General features: G+C 45.8%; 1 protein-coding gene across 1 annotated transcript; it reads left to right on the top strand.

Moving 5' to 3' along the window:
- Positions 1–10,441: 10,441 nt before the first annotated feature.
- Positions 10,442–13,463, top strand: LOC135971395 (uncharacterized). Its single transcript, XM_065546628.1, has 3 exons — positions 10,442–10,572; positions 11,357–12,539; positions 12,859–13,463. Exons 2-3 carry the CDS (start codon positions 11,538–11,540, stop codon positions 12,895–12,897), a joined length of 1,041 nt encoding a protein of 346 aa, XP_065402700.1. The 5' UTR covers positions 10,442–10,572; positions 11,357–11,537; the 3' UTR covers positions 12,898–13,463.
- Positions 13,464–14,062: the final 599 nt, after the last annotated feature.

The following is a 14,062-nucleotide window of genomic DNA, read 5'->3' as shown; positions in this document are numbered from 1 at the left end:
TGAATCCATTTGTGAATGTGTTGACCCTCTCCTAACACCACATTATTTTAGTTGATAAAGTAGTACATGAATTCATGATATCTAATGGAGCAAATCCATCCTTTTTATTTCACTTCTTCAAATTTGTCTTGGCTATCCTTGGACCTTTATATTCTTATATGAATTTTATCAGTTTTTAAAAAAAATCTTCAATACAATAAATTGGTAATAAAAATGTATAACATCTATCCTACTTACATCAAACTACTAAATGTAATTTATTGGTCATTCATCAATATTAAAGATACCCTGCCATGTCCTGACACTTAACATCTTTGAAAAATAAGCTTATCATGTTCCCTTTCCTCTACAAATAATTACTCTCTGTTTCAGCTATTTTCATGTCATTGCCATTCTCTCAATTCATAGGCCTCTAATATCCCTTCTGCACCAAGTTTAGAGATCCAGTCCTTTCTGTTGTGTCACCATGAGATTACTTTGTAAATGTAACTTCTTTTCAATCCTCTTCTATTTTTCACTTCAATCAATTCTATGCAGAACTTGTAGAGCAATTGCTTTACTGTTTTAATCATGCCACTTTTCTGCCCAAGCATGTAGATTCATATTTGCCATAGGGCTTGAGTGACTCTCAGAGACCATACATCCTATCTCATGGACGAATGACTTGAGTCCCAGAGCGGATTTGCCTTGCCCAGAGTCACACAGCTAGCCAGGAGAAGAATTAGGACTCAGAAAGTAAAGCCTAGTTTAGACTTCAGGTCTTCTGATTCTTGAACCAATTCTCTTTTCACCTTTCACACTGCTTTACCAAACCTTCGGATAGCATTCCCTACATGAGAACACTGGATCAACTGTACTTCATATAAATTCCTCAAATGAAATTCCCTTTCTTAGTCTTACCTCAAAATGTGACTTGTTCCTTCCTACTACCTTGGAAATACAAGCTTCCACCTTGAAAGCCAGCCTCCTTACTTTCCACTGAGCTATGTCTTAACTTCTTGGAAATGTGCACCTTTTTCAGGATGTACCTACTGCTGCTACTGCCACTACTACTCTTAACAACTGCAATACAACCCTCACTTACTGTACTTTACCTGGCTCTTGAGAGACATGACCTCAACTTTCCTTAGTCTACAGATGTGGGATTTGAGACCCAAAGAAGTGAAGTAACCTGCCCAAGTTTACACAGCTTGGTGTAGAACCTGAGTTTCTGTGGACTCCAGAGCTCATGAATTCACTACTTCATTCTGTGCCTCCTAACTCTGTAAGTATTCGGCACTCTTCAACTCTAGATTACTCTTGAATTCAGTTGCACTTACTATTAGCTGCTTTGGGTATATGCTGAACCTTTGTCATAAATGTAGGCTCTAGCCTTGGAGCTGGACAGTATATCCTCTGAATACAGGATCATTGAAAACTTTCTTAAGATTGTCTAGCTCCTCTCAGGGCATCTACTATGAAGCCCTGCTCTGAGCCCTCCTCTGACTGATGAGGGTTTAACTATCCTAGAGATTCCTCTGTGACAACCAGCCAAGAAGCTTCTATGTTGAAAAATCTCCCATTGATTCAGAGACTAAAACTGAGACTTTTATATATATATATATGTATATTTTAAAAATATATAATATATATAATTTATATATACAATATATAATATATACAATATATATTATATATAATATATAATACATAATATATATTATATAATATAATATATATAATTTATATATATAAAATAACAGAGTGAATACAATGCCACTGAGAAAACACGCTTACTGTATTTCAGCCTAATAACTTGTTTGCTGTTGCATAAAGACCAAGAAAAAGCTCTCTCTCTCTCTCATCATAAGTTACTGCTTCTTTAGCTAGTATTATATACCATTAATTAGAAACCTAAATTCTACCTATCATGTAAAATGTATTACAAAAATTATAGGAAATAGTTCTTCAAAAGTAATTTTGTGAGAGTAAAACATAAAAGCGTATAAAATTGCTGAAATGAAGAAAACACAAAATACAATGCAGTATGAGGTCCACTATTTGCAGTACTCCAATTCTATTTTCCAGGAGCTTGGATGAGAGTGCTCAGTGGCCAGGCTTGGACAAGGAAGGAAGTTCTGTCTTCATTCCACTTCATCTTGGGCAATTATCTTGCAGCAAGGAAGGGCAATGAGCAATGAGGCTCAGTTCCCAAAAGCCTGATATAAAACACAATTTTAATGCTGTTGGGTTTTTTTAAAATAAAATTTACAAAACAGATTTTTAAACTAATAGACTATTTTTAAACAATTAATTGATTTTTAAAAAGTTAATAGACTTTCATTTTTAGAGCAGTTTTAGGTCTATAGAAAATGTAAGTGGAAAGTATGGAAAATTCCACCCACACCCTCTCCTACCTTACCTTACAGTTTCCCCTATTTTTAACATCTTGCATTAGTGTAGTACATTTATTATAATTGATAAACCAATATTGATATATTATTAACTAAAGTCTACAGTTTACATTAGAGTTGACTCTTGTACATTTTATGGGTTTTGAGAAATGTATAATGAAAGGTATCTACCATTACAGTATCACCAAAACAGATGGTAAGCTAACAAAATTTCACAAAAAGAAGACTAAAAGATGCCATGTTGAAACATTTAACTGTGCTGAAACAAGTTAAATCAACTAAAACTCAACCCAAAACTTAGTGAACTTATTCTTTATAGTTCCTTCCAGACAGAAAAGCAATATAGTAAAAATTAAGTAGTCTTTTCTTTGAAAATTGTAGTTATTTTGATAAACAGTGCTGTCAAAACAGAAAATACGAATACCATGTACTCTAGTTCATTCTCTTTCGTGCGCTGCTCTCATGGTTTGGTGTGAATACTTCATAGTTAAAGTATGTCTTCCCTTGAGGATCACACAGCCGTTTAATTTCTGTTCTGGCATTTGACCTATTGTGTTTATGAGGTTCTATTGAGAAATGGAATTGATGATTTCTTCCATAACCACAAAGAAAAAATTGAGAGTTACTGATTTCAAACCACTATTATAACCTTTCAAGTTTTTCTGGAAAAATGTTTTCTTTCCAAAATGAAAAGAAAAGGAACTCCTTATTAAATGTCTAACTTTTCTGTATCATCACATCCTTCAATATGTTAAATTCACCTCAGACTTGGCTGGAGGAAAGCTGGAGTTCCTCATCTGTAGTTTGGAATCTACCAGGAGATGTCACTTGCTGGCCTAATCTTTATTGGTTCCTGCTTGTTCAGGCATTATTTTCAAGGAGAAGAGTGGATTTTCCATCTGGGGCCCACTCCTCCTGTCTTCCACAATAACTTTCTTGTCAGTATACATTCACTGTTCATGCCTCAAAGACCGTCCTTCTCAACCCACGGATGCCCCTGAGGACTCAGAGGAAGCTAGTGCTTATGCTTTCTCCAGTCTCTCTCTTCTTGTGTGAACTGTGTGACCTGCCACTTTAAGACTCTTTTGGAGAATCATAATCCAAGTTGCAAAGTCCAACAATTCCTCTGGAGAAATAGTTCTCAACTGGGGGCAAATTTGGGCCCCAGGAGACATATGGCAATGTCTGACAATTTTTTTTTTTATTGTTACAAACAGGGGAGAGAGTCCGGCTAGCATCTAGTTGGTAGAGGCCAGGGATACTGCTGAACAGCCTGCAGGATGCTCCCCACCCCATCAAAAGATTCTCTGACCCAAAATGTCAATGGTACTGAGGTTGAAAAGCCCTGCTCTGGAGTTTTAATCAGTTGGCCATTTTTGCCATCCCATGTTGAAATATTTTTATTTAAAGCATTACATCTGGATTCTTTTTTCAAGATAATGTCCAGTGTCCAGTGGAAAATGATGTGTTTTCTTATCACTTTCCTCAAGAATAAAGCTGTAATATTTGCAAAATAGATAACCTTAGTTGTCACTCAAAATGTAAACTGTCATAAGGGATAAGAGATTAACTGATTTCACTGTCAACCTTTACAGTGTCATTATTTTTCCCTGTAACTATCAGCTTGATATCCTTGCTGACGAAGATGTTTTAAAATGGAAGACAATTAGAGGCTTTATGTTTATGAAAAATGAAGTGTTCAGGCACAAAAGAATGCACAGTGGACATTTTATGGGATGTTTAAAATATCCTTTCATTAAAAGATTTTCTTAAGTGGCTGTTTGTCACTTAATAGGAATCCCCGTTGTTGCTACTGTTGTTTTCATGCATAAATACCAGCATCTGTAGGTTTCCAGGATGTTCTTTAGAATTTCACACCACTTGACTTCATGTTGGGTTGCTTCAGATGATTTTTCAATCTTAAAGTCACATCACATAAAAGCGTATCTTTCAATACACTACAAAAACCATTGGAAACTGGCAGCCAGAGAACAAGATTCTACTCACTAATTAGTTTTGTTTAGTTAGGATGGAATTCACATCTTTTTGAATGAGTTGCCAATATTCTTAAAAATTAGTAGATTGCTCATAAGAATCTAAATTCTTTTTCTTTTCTGAAAAATGAAAAGATCTGGCTTTTTTGGCCAGCATTCCTCCATGACAACAGTCTACCACAGGAGAATGTATGTTTTAGGCAGGTCTGGCACCTGCTGGCTTGCTCTAGTTACCACTCAGCCTATTGGACACCTGTGGGTCTGCCCACTACAATCATTTCAGGGGATAGACTCCTGCTCCATTGCAATTGAGTTCTGCAACTGCAATGCTTGTTGGTAAATATAACCCAATCCTTGCTGCATAAACTAATATGCAATTCATATGAGAAGGAGCTGAGGCCATTTTGGAGGATGGGAGAAAATGCACTGAGAGCAGAGATTGAGCTGTGAATAAATGGAAGGGAAGGAGTCAAGGTAAGAGCCACACTATAAAGTAAAAGCAGATTCAGAGGCTCCAGTCTGCTTCCTAGTATCACCCCTGCAGAGAAATCTGAACTTTGGTGATCAGAGGGCAGACCAGGTAGTAAAAACAAAGGAAACTCGACTACATTTATGACCATGTCAGAGGCTCTTTGCCATTCAGTTAGACTGTGCATCATCTTTGCCCCAAGTGGTGAGTTCTTAGTCCTGGCCTATGTTCTTGAGAAATCACCACAAATAGAAATGGAATCCAGGAAGAGCTTCATGAGGTAGGCATCAGTTCAAGCTGGTGGTATTATTAATACAATGTGTGGGAGTTAGGACATGAAGCAAAGGTAGAGAAAATGCAAACCCAGAATTGAAGCACAAGAAATATCAGACACAGGCTTTTGGATTGAAAGAATAGAGTCCAAGTCAAGGAGAAAGGTTGAGCTAAAAACCTTACAGGACAGGTGGGAACAATAAGATGGCTGTTTCTGGCCCCTGCATTCCTTTGTGAGAAGTCTGTGATTCTGCTTAATCTTGAAGACTCATTCCTCTGTTGGTAGTGGTCTGAGGCTCACTCTTGGCTCTGCCTTCGTTTGACAGTGCCAGATTCGCTCATCAGCCATAGCACATTTTCTGTGGACATCATGCTTGATAGACAATTTCTCTAGTCTTCCAGGGTCTGGAGAAGATTCCAGGGTAGTCTGGCCACACAGAGCTTCAGGACACTTCCTTCTCTCCTTGCCCCCAAACAAGACAAACAAGATAAAAAATCTTCAAGTGTAGCCTCAACAGGGACTCCAGAAACATGGAGATGAGATGAAAAATTTCTAGGGGACAGGGATGGGGAGTGAGGTGAGGAAATGAGCTGTTTGGAGGATATTTAAGCCTTATCTGTTGAAAGAAAAAGAAGAAAGACCAGAAAGAAAGACAACTAAGGAAGAGAAAGAATGAAAGAATTTTAAAATTGTTGCTGGAAGACATCCTAGGTAAACATTATCCTGGGCTTGCTTTCCTTAAATGTTATGCATAGAGTGACCATATAATTTACCATCCAAACCTGGACTCTTCTAAGAGTAAAAGTGGGAGCTATTAATAATTTTTCCAAGATAACAGCATGACTGGGGATTGGCCATGGCAAACCAGGGCATCAGGTCTCCCTAATTAGGGTCAAAGTAACAGTAGCAAAGCTTCCTTTAGATTTACAGCCCCAGGCTACTAGCTAAATTGTAGACGCCTAGAGGCCTGGAGGCATAGTCAATTGTATTATGTGGAAAGTGAAGGCTCCAACTTGGTTAGGAGGACGAGGACAGTGTTTCTGTCTCTGAAGTCCCTGGGACTTTAAAAAATTACAGATGCCCAGGAATTCAACTTGAATTTTCTGGATTGGGCCTAAACAAGTGTTTTCATTTTTTTAAGCTGCCAGTGATTCCAATGCGCAGCCTACCCAGAACTCTGCAGCTTCTCCCAGGCTTCCAGGAGACTATAGCTTCTTTTGCCCTTTCCTGAATTGGCCTGTGCTGGCAAAGTGGTGGACAAATCCTGCCACTAGGGAATCTCCTCCCTGTTCACCCGGCCTCCAACAATTCTGGGGCAAGAGGAGGTGGCAGCTGCAGCAAAATTTGAGCTGAGAATATGTATTTATTGTGAAGGACAACTGAATATTTAAAACAAGCAAGAAACCTGAGTAAAACCTGTAAACCAGGTCTGAAACAGCTGTCAGCATCACAAGCACAAAAATTTAGGAAGTTATGCTTGGCTTGGTACTTTATCACGACATAGAGCCACACAGACACATTTATGAAATTGGTTGCTGTACCTATTTAGTTTTCAGAGATGCCTACGCTGAACCCACTTCCAGATCCTGATGATTTAATTCAACCTGTATTTATGGAGCATCTGCTAGGGTTCGGGTGCTACAGTCCACCATAGTGGCTGCTGCGCTACAGAGAAGTTTAGCAGAGTCTTCACTTTCAAGACTGAGTCTGAAAGGAGCTGGGCACATTCCTCAGCCCCGGGCTCAAAACTCCCTGAGCCTAGTACAAACACATCCCATCCTCCCATCCCACCACCATATATCTCTCAAACTCCCTGAGCCCAGTACAAACACCACCTGGAAAGTCTCCGATAAGGGGACAGCCGTTCAAGGTTACTGAAAGCGCAGGAGCCAAAAGAATTTCTTTGTTCCCCTGCAACTTTCGGGCTATAAAAAGCAAACGCTCGCATTGTTCGGGGCCCTCTTGTATACTGTGTAAAAGAGGGACCAGGTTCGAACTTGTAGTAAAGATCCTTGCCGCTTGGCTTTGACTCTGGACTCTGGTGGTCTTCTTTGGGGAACAAACAGTCTGGGCATAACATCTGGGGGCCCGTCCGGGATTCCCCAAGCCCACCAGACCCCTGGTCAACGGATCTGCTGGGATCGATCTACTGATAGGTGAGCCGGCTCGCCTCCGTTTGTCTGTGTCTGAGTGTCTGTTCTGAATCTGAATCTGTGATTCGCGAGGTCTGAAACTGAAGCTGGCACAGTCCTGGCGGACGCGCTATAGGACGACCAGTGGAGACCGGTGGGAGACGTCCCCTGGCTCTCTTCTGATTTAAATTGCGATCTGAGTTGCCGGAGCGCGTTCGCGATCCGGGCAACAGCTGACTCTGACCCTGGTCCCTGGGTGCGCACTTGCGGTCTGAATTGCCCAGTCCCCGGGTGCGCGCTTGCGGTCTGAATTGCCCCGGTCCCCGGGTGCGCGCTTGCGGTCTGAATTGCCCCGGTCCCCGGGTGCGCGCTTGCGGTCTGAATTGCCCCGGTCCCCGGGTGCGCGCTTGCGGTCTGAATTGCCCCGGTCCCCGGGTGCGCGCTTGCGGTCTGAATTGCCCCGGTCCCCGGGTGCGCGCTTGCGGTCTGAATTGCCCCGGTTCCCGGCTTCTGGCGGCGCGCTCCCGGCCCCGGTCCCCCGGCTCCCAGCTTCCGGCGTGCTCCCGGCCCCGGTCCCCGGGCTCCCGGCTTCCGGCGCCGCACTTCCGGCCCCGGTCCCCGGCTTGCGGCGCCGCGCTTCTGGCTTCTTGTGCGCTCCCGGCCCCGGTCCCCGGGCTCCCGGCTTCCGGCGCCGCGCTCCCGGCTAGCTATCATTCATAAGTCAGATCAGATTTCCTCTATAGGGATTCTAACCCACATTCCTTTACAGGAAAGGACTACAAATCATTACAGGATGGGCAATACCCAGAGTACTCCTCTATCTCTCCTTACAAATAATTTCAAAGAAGTTAGAGCAAGGGGCCATGATCTTGGTATGGAAAGCAGGAAAGGAAAGCTAATTACTCTGTGTTGCTCCGAGTGGCCTGCCTTTGATGTGGGGTGGCCACCCGAAGGGAACTTCCGACTTGCTGTCATCACTAGGGTAAAATCCAAGATTTTCCTACCTGAGCGTGTGGGCCACTTAGATCAAATCCCATACATCCTCATATGGCAGGACCTTGTTGAAAACCCGCCTCCTTGGCTATCCCCTTTCCAATTAGCCTCTGAACCCTGTAAGGCACTGGTTGCTCGACCACTAAAAACCAAGCAACCAACTGCCCCCCCCCATCCTGTTCTACCTGATAGCAGGGACCCACTGTTCACAGAGCCCCCTCCGTACCCCTCCGGGCCCCAGGCCCCGGCCCCTCGGGCTGAGTCGCGGGAGAGAGCAGGTGGAGGGGAGGCGGCAGGCACTCACGGGCCTGCTGAAAGGGAAAGTAACTTTGAGGGGCCGGCGGGGCGGACGCGTGGGCGCACTTTGTAGACTAGCCCCCCCCAGCCACCTGACTCCACGGTGGCTTTACCCCTCCGGGAAATAGGACCCCCAGATGACACAGGAATCCCCAGGCTCCAGTACTGGCCATTCTCCACCAGTGATCTGTATAACTGGAAGACTCAGAGTGCTCAGTTTTCAGACAACCCCAAAGATTTACTGTCTTTACTGGATAGTGTCATGTTCACCCACCAGCCCACTTGGGACGATTGTCAGCAGCTCCTCCGAATCTTGTTTACCACGGAAGAGCGAGAGAGAATACAGGTAGAAGCTAGAAAGCTGGTCCCGGGGGACGACGGTCAACCGACTGCCAACCCCGACCTCATAAACGCGACCTTTCCTCTGACCAGGCCGGCATGGGACTACAACACGGCAGAAGGTAGGGGATGGCTACGCCTTTATCGCCAGACTCTAATGGCAGGTCTCCGGGCAGCTGCTCGCAAGCCCACTAATTTGGCTAAAGTATATTCTATTCTGCAAGAAAAGACAGAGAACCCAGCCACCTACTTAGAAAGATTAATGGAAGCTTTTAGACAGTACACCCCCATAGATCCAGAGGCTCCAGGAAGTCAGGCAGCTGTTGTAATGTCATTCGTAAATCAGGCAGCCCCAGATATTAAAAGAAAACTCCAGAAATTAGAAGACTTGGAAGGAAAGCGGATTCAGGACCTCCTTCAGATAGCCCAGTGGGTTTACAATAACAGAGATACTCCAGAAGAAAGGCAATTTAAGGCCACTGAAAAAATGACCAAGGTCCTGGCAGCGGTAGTACAGAAAGAGCATCTACAGCCAGAGTACACCCAACCCAGGCGGCCCCCCAGGCATGATAATCTGAGAAAAGACCAATGTGCCTACTGCAAGGAGGCTGGCCACTGGGTAAGAGACTGCCCCAAAAAGAAACAACGAGGACAGGGACCCCCTAGGTCTACACCCGTACTAGTCACTCAAGATGAAGACTAGAGAAGACGGGGTTCAGATCCCCTCCCCGAACCTAGGGTAACTTTGCAAGTGGAGGGTCCCCGGTCCAGTTCTTGGTCGATACAGGAGCACAGCACTCAGTCTTAGTTAAAACTAATGGAAAATTATCCTCCAAGTCCTCATGGGTACAAGGGGCCACAGGAGTTAAGAAATACCCATGGACAACACAAAGAACAGTAAACCTCGGAGCCAAGAATGTAACCCATTCTTTCCTGGTTATCCCTGAGAGCCCCTGTCCCCTATTAGGGAGAGACCTGCTAACTAAAATGGGAGCACAGATCCATTTCCTCCCTGAGGGGCCCGTCGTGACCAACTCCCACAATCAACCCGTGTCCGTCCTAACTATAACGCTAGAAGATGAGTACCAGCTCCACCAGGAGCAAACAGCCCCTGACCAGGACATAGCAACCTGGCTCCAGCAATATTCAGAAGCTTGGGCGGAAACGGGGGGCTTAGGACTAGCAAAACACCGTCCTGCTTTATTTGTTGAACTTAAACCTGGGGCAGACCCCGTGCGGGTACGCCAATACCCGATGCCCCTAGAGGCCAAGAAAGGAATTGCCCCGCATATCCGCCGGCTCCTTGACCAAGGGGTCCTCCGCTCATGTCACTCACCCTGGAATACTCCATTGTTGCCAGTACGAAAACCTAATAGTGGAGATTACAGACCTGTACAAGACTTAAGAGAAATCAATAAGAGGGTTGTGGACATACATCCAACTGTGCCTAACCCATATACCCTCCTGAGTACCCTAAACCCTAAACATCAATGGTACACTGTTTTAGATTTAAAAGATGCTTTCTTCAGTTTGCCTTTAGCCCCTCAGAGCCAAAAGCTCTTCGCCTTCGAGTGGAATGACCCTGATAGGGGCATAAGTGGCCAACTGACATGGACCAGACTGCCGCAAGGATTCAAAAACTCTCCTACCCTGTTCGATGAGGCCCTCCATGAAGACCTGGGTGAGTACCGACGCAAACACCCTGAAATAACCTTACTACAGTATGTTGATGACCTCCTGATTGCTGCTGAGACCCAAGAAGCTTGCATCCAAGGGACCAAGGGTCTCTTACAAGCTCTGGGAAATCTAGGCTACCGAGCCTCAGCAAAGAAAGCTCAAATCTGTAAGTCAGAGGTAACATACCTAGGGTACCTGCTTAAAGAAGGGCAGCGCTGGTTAACAGATGCCCGAAAACAGACTGTTCTTCAGATCCCCAGGCCGCAATCCATCCGACAAGTGAGGGAATTCCTGGGGTCAGCGGGGTTTTGCAGACTATGGATACTTGGGTTCGCAGAACTGGCTAAACCCTTATATCAGGCAACACGGGGGCAGCAGCCATTTAAGTGGACAGACGAAGCCGAGTCGGCTTTCCAACAGATTAAAACCGCCCTACTCTCCGCGCCTACACTGGGACTACCTGATGTTACCAAGCCCTTCCACTTATACGTAGATGAAAATAAGGGTATCGCCAAGGCGGTAATAACTCAGAACTTAGGCCCCTGGCGGAGGCCAGTTGCCTACCTGTCAAAGAAGTTAGACCCAGTGGCTGCCGGGTGGCCCCCTTGTCTCCGAATGATTGCAGCCACGGCTCTGATGGTGCAGGATGCTGATAAGCTTGTCATGGGGCAAGAATTGCGGGTCGTTACCCCACATGCCATCGAAGGTGTACTCAAACAGCCACCTAATCGATGGATGAGTAATTCCCGACTCACCCACTACCAAGGACTACTACTAAATCCTCTCAGGATAACTTTCCTGCCCCCAACGACCTTAAACCCTGCCTCGCTGCTGCCCAACCCGGACCTGGACGCCCCACTCCACGACTGCACCGAGATACTAGCTCAGGTGCACGGAGTTCGAGAAGACCTGCAGGATCGCCCACTTCCTGACGCCGACCTCATCTGGTTCACTGATGTGAGCAGCTTCATGCATCAGGGCCAGAGGTACGCTGGAGCGGCAGTGACTTCAGAGACTGAGGTAATCTGGGCGGAACCCCTGCCCCCGGGGACATCGGCCCAGAAGGCCGAACTGATAGCGCTCACCCAAGCTCTTACCTTAGGGGCGGGGAAAAAGCTGACGGTATATACAGACAGCCGATATGCTTTTGCAACAGCGCATATACATGGGGCCATTTACAGGGAGCAGGGGTTACTGACAGCTGAAGGAAAAGAGATAAAAATCAAGCAAGAAATCCTAGCCCTGCTAACAGCCCTATGGAGGCCAGAAAAGTTAGCCATTGTGCATTGCCCAGGGCATCAGAAACTAACTACTCCAACTGCTCAAGGCAACTTTCTGGCAGACCAAACTGCAAGAAAGGTGGCGAAGGCTCCCAGCCAACTCCTTGCACTCCAGCTCCCTGACCCAGGCCCCCAGGACTTGCCATATTTCCCTGATTATTCAGAACAAGATCTCCAGTGGATTGACAAGCTTCCCCTGAAACAGATCCAGAATGGGTGGTGGACTGATACTAATGACCAAACCATCCTACCAGAAAAATTAGGACAACAAATGTTAGAACACATCCACCGAACCACCCACCTGGGTGCTCGGCGGATGATAGACCTGATCAGACGCTCTAAGCTCAAATTCAGACATACAGCCAAGATGGCCAGCAACATCGTGACAAGTTGCAAAGTCTGCCAGCTTAACAACACCTACCCCCAATCCCAGGCTGCAACGGGAACAAGGCTCAGGGGAACCAGGCCCGGTATCTACTGGAAAGTAGATTTTACTGAGATAAAGCCAGGAAAATACGGGTATCGGTACTTACTTGTCTTTGTAGATACTTTTTCAGGGTGGACTGAAGCATTCCCCACCAAGAAAGAAACTGCTCAGGTTGTAGCAAAGAAAATCCTGGAAGATATCCTCCCCAGGTATGGCTTCCCCGTCCAGATAGGGTCAGATAATGGGCCGGCCTTCGTCGCTAAGGTAAGTCAGGATTTGGCTTCCATCCTTGGGGCAAATTGGAAACTACATTGCGCTTACAGGCCCCAGAGTTCAGGACAGGTAGAGAGAATGAATCGGACCTTAAAAGAGACCTTAACTAAATTAACTACGGAGACTGGCGCTAATTGGGTGGTCCTTCTCCCCTATGCTCTGTTCCGGGCCCGTAATACCCCTTACAGACTGGGCCTTACTCCTTATGAAATTATGTATGGCAGACCCTCACCCTTAGTTCCCGGCCTAAAAGATGATCTGCTCAAGTCCGAAACAGAAAATGTCTCTGAACTCTTATTTTCCCTACAAGCCTTGCAGAAAATTCATCAAGAAATCTGGCCCAAGCTGAAGGAACTATATGAGACCGGTCCCCCGCCGACACCCCATCCGTACCAGCCGGGAGACTGGGTCCTGGTCAAGCGACACCGACAAGAGACCCTAGAACCCAGGTTGAAAGGACCACTCCAGGTACTCCTAACCACACCCACCGCCCTGAAGGTAGGAGGCATCGCATCGTGGATCCACTACTCCCACGTCAAGCCAGTAGACCCAACCTCCGATCTTCTGGGACCAATCACGGCGGCGGCTGAAGCACCGGACACGTGGACTGTGGACAGAGCTAGGAACAACCCCTTAAAACTCACCCTGCGCCGGCAGCATAGCTCACTGCAAACATGCAGTTAGGTAGTCTAACCCTAACGTTAGTCGCCCTAGTGGCCGCTGGAGAAATCACAAAACCAGCTCATAATCCCTTTGTCTGGAGATTCTGGCTTTATGAAAACCGAACCCACCCTGGGCAACCTCATAAGCCCGGAAAATTATTGGCCAGTGCTGATTGCCCTTCCTCAGGGTGCAACAGCCCAATTCTACTAAATTTTACTGGTTTTCAAATAGCCAAACCTATGACACCAATAATATGCTTTGAGTTTGATCAGACGAAATACAATTGTAAACACTATTGGCGGCACCAAAATGCCGGCTGTCCTTATAACTATTGTAACATCCATAGACCCCGTTATTGGGGAGAGAGAAAACAGACCCTAATTGGCCCTTCCATCGTAGACGGGATAGAGACTTTTCATATACATGGATAGTTAGAGACCCCTGGAACTCCCGCTGGACCACGCCTCAACATGGGGCTGTATACTACTCCCCCTCCTCCACATGGCCTAGCAGTCACCTCTATCTGTGGTGAGGCCTAGTGCAAGTACTGCCCCTGGTCCACGGGAATATCCAACGACAGGAAAACAGACTAACACAAGACTTACGTCCTTTCTCCTGGTTAAAGTTATTACAAGAAGGACTAGAACTTGCTAACCTTACAGGACTTCATAGCCTGTCTGGCTGCTTTCTGTGCGCCACTCTAGGGCATCCACCGCTAACCGCTGTCCCTCTGCCATGGGGATCCTCTACCTTTGCCCAAGCTAACAACCTCCGAAACCTCTCGTATGCTCCTATCCTGAACGTGCCCCTATACCTAAACCCCAGTCAGGAGAAGTTTCCCTACTGTTTCT

This window comes from Macaca fascicularis, chromosome 6 (genome assembly GCF_037993035.2).
Source record: "Macaca fascicularis isolate 582-1 chromosome 6, T2T-MFA8v1.1".
Lineage (NCBI taxonomy): Eukaryota > Metazoa > Chordata > Mammalia > Primates > Cercopithecidae > Macaca > Macaca fascicularis.
This window is presented reverse-complemented; position numbering and strand designations above follow the sequence as displayed.